At 39.4% G+C, this 12640-nt stretch overlaps 1 protein-coding gene and 1 non-coding gene across 2 annotated transcripts; one reads left to right on the top strand and one right to left on the bottom strand.

Moving 5' to 3' along the window:
* Window positions 1–330: 330 nt before the first annotated feature.
* LOC141616669 (small nucleolar RNA R71) lies at window positions 331–437 on the bottom strand. Its single transcript, XR_012531002.1, has one exon. It is a non-coding gene; the product is annotated as a small nucleolar RNA R71 (small nucleolar RNA).
* An 11600-nt stretch (window positions 438–12037) lies between these two features.
* On the top strand, window positions 12038–12382 carry LOC141614011 (uncharacterized). The gene has a single exon (XM_074432763.1). It carries the CDS (start codon window positions 12038–12040, stop codon window positions 12380–12382), a length of 345 nt encoding a protein of 114 aa, XP_074288864.1.
* Window positions 12383–12640: the final 258 nt, after the last annotated feature.

Below are 12640 nucleotides of genomic sequence, written 5' to 3'. Positions count from 1 at the left end.
CTACCAAATGGTACTCCTACCCCACAACATCTTACCGGAAATTTTATTGCCAAGTCCGCCTTCATCCAACTAGTTGAGAGGAGCCAATTCGGGAGAATGCCTAGTGAGGACCCTCATTCTCATATGGAAACATTTTGTGATTATTGTGAAGCTATCTCTCAAACGGGCGTGACTCAAGACCAAATAAGATGGGTCTTATTTCCTTTTTCGTTAATCGGCACCGCAAAGCAATGGTTGAAGGGCCTTGATAAGGCCACCCTTGGAATAGATTCTTGGAAGAAGTTAGCTCTCGCTTTCTACAAAAAATTCTACCCACCGGAGAAGACCAATATGCTAAGAGCTCAAATCACGAGTTTTAAGCAAAGGGATGAAGAGTCTTTGTATGAAGCTTGGGAGCGGTTCAAAGGTGTTTGTCGCTCATGTCCTCACCATGGACTTAGCGAATGGTTTTTAGTGCAACAATTTTGGAATGGTTTATATGAAGATTCAAGGAACATCCTCAATATGGGATCTAATGGAATGTTCACCGAAGTTGATGACAATCAAACATGGAACAAGATTGAGGAAATGGCGGTCCATAATTCGCAATATAGTAGGCCTCGCAAGGCTACTAGAGGAGGAAAGTATGAAGTGGACACCGTTACTCAATTGGGTGCTCAACTTAGTGCTCACATTGACACAATCAACTTGAAATTTGAACAAGCTATGGCTAGGCTTGAGGAAAACTCAAAATCATCAAAGTATCATGTCAATGCCATGACGGCATCCTCATCAATCCCAAGCGGGATATGTGAGAATTGTGGAACCTTGGGTCATGACTCAAGTGAATGTAGGGGAACAACCGAACAAGTCAATGCTTTCCAAGCTTACAAAAGTGGCACCCCTTATTCAAATTTTTACAATGAAAACACCAAGTTCCACCCAAATCTCTCATACAAGAGCCAAAATGTTCAAAACCCTCAAACTACATACACTCCACCACCCATGAGGAATCAAAATCAAAGACCCTTTTTCAATCAAAACCAAGGCTACCAAAATCAAAATCCATACAATCACCACAATGACCAAAGTTTTGATGTCCAAAAAGCGGTCATTCAAATGCAAAAAAATCAACAAGAATTCTTCACCCAAATGCAAAAGGATAGCCAAGCAAAGGATACCACCATCAACAACATTCTAGCTCACACCAAGATGTTGGAAACACAATTGACCCAACTAGCATCTTCAAGCTCATCAAGACAAAAAGGGCAATTACCACCTCAAGGTAATCCCCCTAGACATGAAACGGTCAGTGCCATTCACTTGAGAAGTGGTACAAGATATGAAGCCCCGAAGAAGCAAGTTGAGAATGAAGTTGTGAGAGCTAGTGAGAATGAAGTTGTGGTGGAAGGTCCCAAAGAAGGGGAATCATCAAAAGAAGAAAGTTCAAAGAAAAATGAAGACAAAACCAAAGAAAAGGAGCCCATTGTGATTAGACTTCCTTTTCCAAGTCGTCAAGCCAAGCCCAAATTTGATGATCAACTTGGAAAGTTCATGGAAATTGTAAAGAACCTAGAAGTCTCAATTCCTTTTACGGAATTAATCAATCACGTTCCGGCCTATGCGAAGTACATGAAGGATATTCTCACAAAGAAGAAGTCAATCCGGAAACTTGAGACTATCGCCTTCACTAAGGTGAGTAGTGCAATTCTTCAAGGGAGTTCACCTCCAAAGTTAAAGGATCCGGAAGCTTCTCAATACCGTGTACCATTGGCGACACAACGATCAACAAAGCCTTATGTGATCTAGGGGCTAGTGTGAGTGTCATGCCGTACTCGGTGAGTAAAAGGTTGGGAATGGGAGAGCTCAAATGTACCAACATCACTCTTCAAATGGCCGATAGATCGACGAAGACACCGCTAGGGATATGGGAAGATGTCCCCGTGCGAATTGGGAAGTTTTTCATTCCGGTGGACTTTGTCATTGTTGATATGGAGGAAGATTCCAACATTCCAATCATCTTAGGAAGACCTTTCCTACACACCGCGGGTGCGGTAATTGATGTGAAACATGGAGAGCTCACTCTAGAGGTAGGAGATGAAAGCATAACTTTTAATCTTGACAAGACCATGAGAGCTCCTCGTTTGCATGAGCCATGTTTCATGATTGATCATTATAGCCGCAAAGATGAAAAGAAGAAATCGGAACTCCAATGGAAGAAGAAAGTTGAAGATACTCCATTCAAAGAGCAAGTGAATTGTGAAAAGGAGAGCTTGCAAAGCTCATCAAAATCAACCAAGGAAGAAGAAGATGGCCTCATTGGCCAAACGAAGAAATTGGGAGAGTTGTCTCCATCCAAGCAAGAGATTTTCAATGATCAACTCAATGAAGTTTGTGGTCTTTGGGACGACGAATTTGAAGGGATCTTTAATCCCTACATTGGGCATGCCATCGATCATGATCAACAACAAGAGCCACGGTCTATTGAGGACCTCTACCACAACAATGAACAAGCTTTTAATTACTTCTTCGAGGTGTTGAGCAACATCAACAACACCTTGAACATGCCTCCTTGACATCTCATCAAGAATGAGAGTTTGGTGGAGTCCTCCCTAAACCACCACTTGTAAATATTTCTAACTCCCTAACTTACATTTAATTTTTGCATTGCATTTTTGTCATTTTTGGATTTTATTTACCTTGATCAAAATAATTGTCATGAAAAGAGAGAAGTGAGGGAGGGACTAATGATTTTAATTGATGTGTAGTGATTTACCTTAGTGTGGGGATGGCAATTGCCTAGGCTATTCATGCCTTAGTAGTGCCCCCACAATGAAGAACACAAGATTTGAAAGAAAGAAAGAAAGAATGTTAAGGAATGGGTTTGCGCAAGGATCCGTGTAATCAAGGAAGAATCCGAGCGGATTCCTGACAATCCGCCCGTCTGCAGAGGATCCGAGCGTCCAGCTGAGAAGACGCCCGTCTTGGGCTGTGCAAATATTGAAGAATTCCTGTCTGTTAAGGAATCCGAGCGGATTTCTGGAAAGACGCCCGTCTCCAGGGTCCGTCCGTCTCTGGTAAAATCCGCCCGTCTTGAAGCTGAAGAAAAACAAGAAAAATCTCTGGATGAGAATCCGTCCGGATTTCCCAAGAGACGCCCGTCCCTCAATAAAAATCCGAGCGGATTTCCCCAGGAGACGCCCGTCTTCAGGCGGGATTTTTAAAATTTGAAGCTTGAAAATCCGAGCGGATTGCGCCTAATCCGCACGGATCGTGCCTGCATCTTCGAGATTTTCGTTTTCTTTAAATACCCCCCCCACCTTCATTCATTCATTCATTCATTCATAAACACTACTCATAATACCAAAACCCTCATCCTCTCCATCTCAAACACAAAAACCCTCAACAAAATCACCAAAACAAAATCAAATCATCCTTCAAACATCAAATTAATCACTCCATCTTCAAGAAAAATCAAAACCAAGCACAAAATCTTCACCCTTTGAGTCGATTTTTGCTCTCATAAAGGCAAAGCCTTTCACTTTCAAAATCGATTTGGGCATTCTACAAATTGAAGATTTTTGATTCTCTACTTGGTTTTCAAATGGCAAGAACAAAGGGAGCAACAAAGGCACCAAAAGCAAAGGCTCTCTCTCAAAGGCAAAAAGCTCTACAAACAAAGAAAGCTTTGGCAATGGTGGTGTCAACACCAAGCTTGGTAGTGGAACAACCTCAAAGAAATTTCTATGGAAGCATCACCTTCTACTCCGGTAATTAATCAACTCTTGCATTATCCGGAGGTAACTTTCATCTCCGATGACCATAGAAATTCATTTGTCAAGTTTGCTATGAAACAAATTCAATCCACCAAGTTCATATGTGAAAAAACCTTAGAGAAGCTAGGTGTCCTTGAACAAACAAGAGTCTTTTTCAATGCCATGGGTTTGAAGAAATTGTTTGAAATGAAAGAAGTAACATACCCCTCCCTTGTTTTGGAATTCTTAAGTTCTTTAAAAGTGACAAAGGTTGAGAATAGAGAAAATATTGAGTTTCGTCTAGCTAACACTAGTAGACGCATTTCCTTTCCTAAATTGGGTACAATTTTGGGTCTTAGCGATACACATAAATTCTATAAGCAATATGGTAAGTACGATCCCGCGCCTCTTTGGGAGGCAATCTCCGGGAAGAAATATGAAGATTTTCATGCTTGTCGTGCTCTCTTGGTCCATCATCCGGGCATAAGAGTTTGGCACAAAGTTGTGGGAAATACCATAATTGCTAGAAGAGACACCAATCATTTCACGGGGCTCGATTTTATTCTCCTCGAATCAACCTTGAATATTGGAAGAATTCACACCAAGCCTTACAATTGTTTGAGGCTATTGGTTGATAGATGGCTTCATGTAGATAGTGGGAAGAAGGGTCAAACCGTAATTGTCAATGGCGGCCTTGTCACGGCTCTAGCCAAGCACTTTGATCCTAATTTCAATAAGGATAACAAGTACAAGGCTAAGGATGGTGGCCATCTTATTGATATGTCCACCTTGATTAACAAGTTTAAGTGGGTTGCTCACAATCCCCTTGATACCAAGTATGGGTGGCTTACTAGTGAGGCTCGTTCATTCACTTTACCCGCAAAGATTTGCCGTCTTAGTGTCCACCGGACCAACTATTTACTTCCCCTAACCAAAGAAGCCGAGTACATCATTCAACAACAAAAGGGTGATCATGAAACTCCCTCCTCTTCCATTGTTGTACCACCTTACCCCTATGATTATGAAGAGTTCAAACCGCAAGGAGTTGAAATTGGAAAAGATTATGTCACTCTTCTAATGCAAGCCATGCACAAGCAAGCTTATGAAGATCGGAAAAATGCTTATTTGGCTCAATATCCTCCCCTCCTACATCTAGCTAGGCAAGGACTCCTTGATCCATCTTGTCCTTTGCCTAGTTGGGCGGATAGAGAAGCCTTATTTCCGGGTGCATCAAGGGATGTGGTGGAAGGCAATGAGGTTGTTGGAAATGATGAGGAGATTGATGATAATATTGAGGAAGAAGCAAGTGGATATGAAGAAAGGGATGGTGAAGATGGTGAAGATAATGATGAGGAAGATGATGATGAGGAAAGCAATGAAGAAAGTGCCAAGGAAAGTGGCAATGAGACCACTTCTCATGAGGGAAGTGATGGTGATAGTAGCATGATGGAAGACTAGCCTTGGAGATTCCTACTCTCCCACGGTTTGTCTATATCTCTTTATACTTTATTTTCATTTTGATCATTGTTGGTTTAGTCCTAGCAACATCAAAGGACTCACACCTCGGTTCCATTGAGGTGTTCTTTATTGTTCCCATCTTTGAAAATCCAAAATGACAATCTAGTCTCATGCATAGCATAGTGTGTGCATGAACTTCCCCATGCTTTGACATTAGCAATAGTGTCTTACTTGGTTTGGGGAAGTTAATGCATACGCAACGGGAGGTAATTTAAATTATCCTCTCCGTCATAACAAAAACCATGCATCATGTAGAATAGTTTAGTGTAGAATTGCATTTAGCATAGAAATCATGCATCATCTTTGCATAATTTCCATCATTTTGGCCATTGAGGACAATGCCCATATTAGTGTGGGGATGGGAATTCTAACACTTAACTTCTATTCAAAAACCATAAAAAATTGAAAAATTTCAAAAACCGTAAAAATTTAAAAATTGAAAAATCCAAAAACAAGTTCATTTCCCTTGTATATATTGTCTTGTGTATATTGTGTTTGTTTCATCCTTGTTCACTTTGATTGACTACGCCACATCCGAGACATGAGGATATTGAAGACCGCATGGTATGATCTTTCCAATCTCCTTTTTCCTCTTTATGTTAATGACTATGTGGCTTTATTTTGATTGATGCGGTAAAACAATGTGAACTTAGGACTTGCATTTAGTTTATTTGTCATATTAGTTGGTAGAATCATTTGCATTAGGATGTATAAATGTTAGTTGCATCATGGCATGTAGTTGCATGTTAGAAAATTTTGCGAAACCGTCTATTTGGGAAGCTTGACAAGTGTATTTAGGCCCTAGTAGATGCTTTTTCTTCTTAAGACTTTGCTTGTTAGAATACTTGTAAAACACCCTAGGATGTGTCATGCTAGTATCCTTTGACCCATGGATTAAGGCCTAGTCAAGAGTACCTTGTGGTGTGATAACTCCTTGGCTACCGTTTATTCCAAGGTGACCCTTGAAACCATGCATACTTCTATCATTCATCCATGTTCTACCACATTTTTGTCATCAAAGGGAATGGGCACAAAAACAAAAAGAAATCAATTTGAGTTCAAAGAAATGAAAAGAAAAGAAAAAGTTTGCAAAAATGCATCAAATGAAAAGAGGAGCAAAAATAGAACTCCTAAAGCTTCAAATACAAGGCACCCTCGTTACTAATTGGGGTGACTTTGAAAATGTTCAAAAGAAAATGCAAAAAGTTGTCAAGTATTGAAATGCCAAAAATCAAAAAGAAATGGCAAAAAGAAAGTGTTCTCAAATGTCAAATGCCAATGAAATTGGGGGGAAAAACAAAAACAAAAGCAAACTCCCAAAGTGAAACTCAAATATCTATCGATCCCTTTATCCATCGTATCCATTTTTGTGCATGGTAGAGAGGGGACGACCCTTCTTCTTGTCTAGGCAAGAGGGGGAATTCCGCGATCCTCCAGTGTTTCTAACACCATAGGGAGTCTACTCTTGACAAAAGCATTTAGCGATTGAGGACAAAGGTACCCTAGCTTGACACATTTTGGAGGTGATTTATTGGTATCCTTCTAGGCTTAGTAGTTTGAACAAATTGCATCTATGAAGGATTGTGTACCCTTGAATTGCTTCCCTTGTAGATAATTTCCGCCACTTAGATGAGGAAAGTGGCTATTCTTTTGTAGATGCATCCATTACTTGATTTTGTGTGCTTTAATGTTTGGATGTGTCGCCATTTTGGCAAGACCCACCTTGCCTTGCAAGAAGGCATCCTACCTCATGGTTGTCTTGTTGTGAGTTGAAGGGGCGGAGTGAGACCCGCTAATTGTCTCATATCGGCTATTATTATTAGGTTAGGTTAGTATTGGTCCTAGTCTTTGTCACCTCTTTACTCGGGACGAGCAAAGGTTCGGTTTGGGGATATTTGATGCGACCATAATTGGCGCATATTTAGCCCCCGAATTACCATTGTTTCTATGCTTTTTAGTGCCTATTTGGGTCATTTCTTATCTTTAGATCTTTGTTTTGCATATTCTTTGAGATTTTGATCCCTTGGTAGGAAAGGAGTAAGAATCTTGCATTTTCATGGCAAAACGAGGCTAAATGGATCGTATTCAATGACCAAGCATCAAGGAGAGACAAGACTAGAAGGCCTTTGTACATAGCTAAGTAGAAGATCAATGTTGAGAAAGGATCCTTGAGTCCCCAAGGAAATCCCCAAGGATTCTATGAAGAAAAGGGAAGAAAAGAAGAAGGAATGACGCTGTAGAAGAATCCGAACGGATCATCCATGATCCGTCCGTCCGCCCAGCTCAATCCGAGCGTCCTTACCCAGGATCCGCTCGGATCCCCCAGGCCCAATCCGAGCGTCTTCTGCCTCCATCCGCTCGGATCGTCCATGCCCCATCCGTCCGTCTCGACCTCCATCCGCTCGGATCACGATCAGACACGGTTTCGTCCTTCAAGTTACAAAATGGAGACGCCCTTCTCTCATTGAATACCGGAGTCTCCTTGCTCAACTTAAAAGTGTAATTACTAGTTTAACCCTTAGTTAACCCTAATGCATCCTCCCTAATTTTCACTATAAATACCCCATTAGTCTAATTAGAGGAGCATGTTCTTCTTATCAATAATTAGTGTAGTTAATATCAATCAAATCTCTCTTCAATATTGTAATCAAATATTAATCAAGTTTTAATCCAAGTTTTAGTTCCTTAATCTCTCTCTTGTTCTTACTTTATTATTGGGTAATTGAAGATTATTTGGGTTATTATTGGGAGATTGACAACCTCTCAATCTAGGATTCAAGTACTTCTATTATTCTTGCTTTATTATTGGAATCATTAGTAGGTATAATCTCTTAATCCCTTTTTAATTATTGCTAATTACTTTCATTTATTCATCATGTTTCATTATGTTAGTATGATTGACAACCTTTCTAGCATGATCAATATGATAATGAGTGAGTAGTCTCTTAGCTAGGGTTTAATGGGTGATTAAGGGAAACCAACATGGGGATGATTCATGCTTAAATCAATATGCTTTCATATCTTATTTGCTTGCTTGTTTTGATCTTAATACATGCACATGTTATGTTTGATGAAATGCTAAGCCTATGAATCCTTGCATTTATTATCATCTACTATCTCTTCAACTTGACTTGTAAGACATAACCCAACTCGAGTCTTGTTAGACCATGCATGCTTTGAGTAGGAAAGATTAAGTCGACTTGTAGGTGTTGTACAATCTATGTGATTCGGCTCCGGGACCCAAACTTTCCTAGGATCGTAAGATATAACCCAACTCGATCCATCACAACAATAATTGCTTGCTTATAATTTGAGAACATGTTTGTATGATCATATCCCATGAATCCCCTATGAACCCATGACACCCTAGTGCTTTTAATCAATTGTTTACACCCTTATTTCATTTACCTTGTTAGCTTATTTTCATTGCTATTTTAGTTTAGTAACCTTCTACATCAACCCAACTTGTGACACCCCTAGACACCCCTAGTAGCAATAGAAATCTTCGTTTTCAATACCCGTCCCTTGGGATCCGACCTTTACTTGCCCCTTTACTAATTGTAGAGTTGTTTGTGAAGTATAAATTGTGTTTTGTATCGACCATTGACCAACGACCACATATGCTTAATTGTGAACACCAAATGGCATCGATCAGCAAGTGTTCACGAATACACAGTCAACCGCGAGGTTGAGTAGGAATAAATACTAACAAAAAAAACATACGATAAATAATCCAATTTATTTTTTACATTGCACAACCCCATGACAACGTGCTCCATCCCTTTTACTTACTCGTTACACTAATCATCTCGCCAATCCCTGGCCGGGGCAGCCTCAACCCGAAGGTGAGTAAACACACACTACATTACCAAAAGGTAATGTCTGCCTCAAAATATAGTTGAGTAATATCCACCAGATGACATGCAGACCAATCTGGGGCCTGCCTCGAGTAAATACGATAAAATATCGTCTGCCAAAATAAATCTGAAATACGTCACCCGAAGGCTCTTACCATGACGTCTGCCAATATAACCTCAATAATAATCTACATCACCACGACGGGATGTCTTCCAGTATTAAACTGAATAACCAATGCAATAACAGTAACTCCAGCATAACCAATCCAACCAACATATACAATATAATTCTCCCTTCCAACAATTTCAATGATATCAACCAACACAATTCTCATATGATCAATTCACTTTAATATAAATCATCCAACAAACATTATCGAGTAAAAGTTGAGTAGGATTTATCCCTACCTGATAAGCAATTCCAATTAAGCAGCTCAAGCAATCCAATAAATAAAGCAATCCGATCCGATTATAATTCTTCACAACCATCACCTAATCAAAATATTATAATTTAATTATTTATTCGTTATTCAATTCTTTATATTAATTTATTCGATTATGATTTAGTTATATTAATTATTTTGCGTTGAAGATATTATTACATAAAAATCCGTTTCAATAAATAAATATGACAACCCATAAAGAAATACCCAAAACCCGACAATCACGTGAAACAACTAGGCATACACAACCCGTGAAAACCCCAAAAACACAACTCCATATAACCCGTCCAAAACCGTGTTCAACGCCCCACCAAAACCCGTCCTTCCCTAGCCACCATCGGCTTCACCCAAACCTGCCATCTCCTAGCTCGCAATCCGAAGCACCCCGACAACCAACAACCACCAGCCAAGGCACCACCACCAACCCGCAACCTCACGCCCTAGCTACCACGACCATGAACACCAAATATCGAAAACCCGACACTCTCATCTACACCAACCACACCACCTCTGGCCACCACCGTTGCCACCAATGCCTCACGGTGGTTCCAGGGGTAGTCCCTCCTTACCCTCGACCAAACACCGCCACCACAACAACCCCTAAAACCGCCAGCAACAACAACAATCAACTCTCCCCTGTTTTAGCGTGATTCTGACTGCCACCACACAAACCACCGCCTAAGGCCACCCAAAACCACCCAGTACACTCGACTCTTACCCCTGGTACTAACCCTAACTCCGGCCAGGTATGGGTCAGACTACATGGTGGTCAATTCCGTGCAAACCGTGTTCTAACATTGCTATAAACCCATATTCGAATTCCGTCCAACCACCGCTAAAATCACCACCTTTAACCGCCCTTGACCAGCCACAGTGGTCGACTAACCACCTAGGAGCCACCCAACCCAGGTCCAGGTCTGACGAGTCAAAGAAAAGGGTTCAAAACCCGTGTTCAATTAATTCGGTGCTCCCTTAAACCACCCTCGAAAACACCCTTTGAACAACCCTTTCCCGTCGGTCAATGGTGGTCAACGATGAGTCCGGTAAATCCCTGGTGTCCCACGGTTAAGGTGATGGTCTCGGGTCGGTCAACGGTTATCTATTTAACGAGTTATATTAGTCTTAAGGCGGGTATGTTATGAGACGATTAGAAAATTACCTTGTGACGATCTTCTAGCTAGTTCTTCCTTCTCTTTTCTCCTATTCGTATGTGAATTATTTGTGTTGTTTTATGATCAATAAAATTTATTTATATAGGTAGGTCATAGGTATAAGGAAGCAATTAGGAAACTATATAATACCCATATTATTTCTATTATACAAATACGACATTTATCAGGAATTTATTATACTTATTATTTTATTATTAAAACTCGCTTCAAATCCCGACAAGTAATCAACCAATTTACGCAACATATATAGTCGACCTAAGCCCTATAGCACATGACCCAACTCCAATCCGTCTTTTATTATTTTATTTATTTAATTATCCTCTTATAACAAATATTATTATTATAAATACAATTACTATTACTATTATTATTATTATTATTATTATTATTATTATTATTATTATTATTATTATTATTATTATTATTATTATTATTATTATTATTATTATTATTATTATTATTATTATTATTATTATTATTATTATTATTATTATTATTATTATTATTATTATTATTATTATTATTATTATTGTTATTATTGTTATCGTATTACTATTACTATTATTATTATAACATAATAATCAATCACTATTACCATATAAATTATCGTTTATTATTATTACCCAATTACCATTACGACCCATTACTCTATTATTCTATTATTTTATTATATCCTTCCGTCTTATTCACAATTATTAATTATAACCGTCATAATCAATTATTCGAATTACATAAATTAGTTATATAAACTTCACTAAACTACGGGGTATTACAGTTTCAAGTGGGACAGGAGTTAAGAGACGACCTTCTTGACCCTAAAGAAGCGCCTAACCACGACCCTGGTGTTAGTCGTGCCGGAAGGAAGTGAGAATTTTGAAGTATACACCGATGCTTCAAAGAATGGTTTGGTATGTGTGCTTATGCAAAATGGTAGAGTCATTGCCTATGCATCACGGCAATTGAAGACCTATGAGGAGAATTACCCAACTCACGATCTAGTTGGGAGCCGTAGTGTTTGCCTTGAAAATTCGGAGGCATTACTTGAATGGCGCAGCTTTTAAGGTATTTTTTGATCACAAAAGTTTGAAGTATATCTACACCCAAAAGGAGTTGAACATGAGGCAAAGGAGTTTGATTGAACTCATTGGGGTTTATTATATGGAAATAATCTATCATGAAGGGAAAGCTAATATGGTGGTGGCCGATGCCTTAAGTAGGAAGTCGGTACAATCCTTGTGTATCGCCTTGTCCATGTTAAGGTTGAAGGAAGAAGTACAGGAATGGGTATCTATGTGATACGAAACGGAGAAACAATGGGAGTCTTGACCTTGGAACCCGAGTTGTACGACGAAATTCGGGAGAAGCAAGCAAGTGACGTGAAGATCCAAGAGTGGAAAGGAGTGCTAGAAAGGGGAGAGCTCTCAAGATTTGAGTTGCATGAGGATGGAAGTCTTAGATTCAAGGGGAGATGGCATATATCAAATGATGAAGATCTTAAGAAAAAGGTAATAAATAAAGCTCATAACCCGGGTGGCGATAAGTTATACAAGGACCTTAAGAAGACCTTTTGGTGGTCAAATATGAAGAGGGAAGTGGAAGAATTTGTGGCAAAGTGCTTGACTTACCAAAGAGTGAAGAGAGAACACAAGAGACCATAAGGGAAAGTGCAACATTTAAATGTGTCGTAATGGAAGTGGGATTCGATATCTATGGATTTCATAGTGGGACTACCAAGAACTCAAAAGGGGAACAACATGGTTTAGGTTATTGTGGATAGGTTAACTAAATTGGCTCATTTTATTGTAATGAAAGACACTTGGAGTAAGGCGGAGTTAGCTAATGCTTATTGCAAATATGTGGTCAAACTTCATGGATTCCCAAAAGACATTGTGTCGGTCCGAGATTCGCGATTTATT

The sequence above is a fragment of the Silene latifolia genome, chromosome 11 (assembly GCF_048544455.1).
Source record: "Silene latifolia isolate original U9 population chromosome 11, ASM4854445v1, whole genome shotgun sequence".
NCBI lineage: Eukaryota > Viridiplantae > Streptophyta > Magnoliopsida > Caryophyllales > Caryophyllaceae > Silene > Silene latifolia.
Note: the sequence above shows the minus strand (reverse complement) of the source record. Positions and strands in the feature narration are given on the sequence as shown.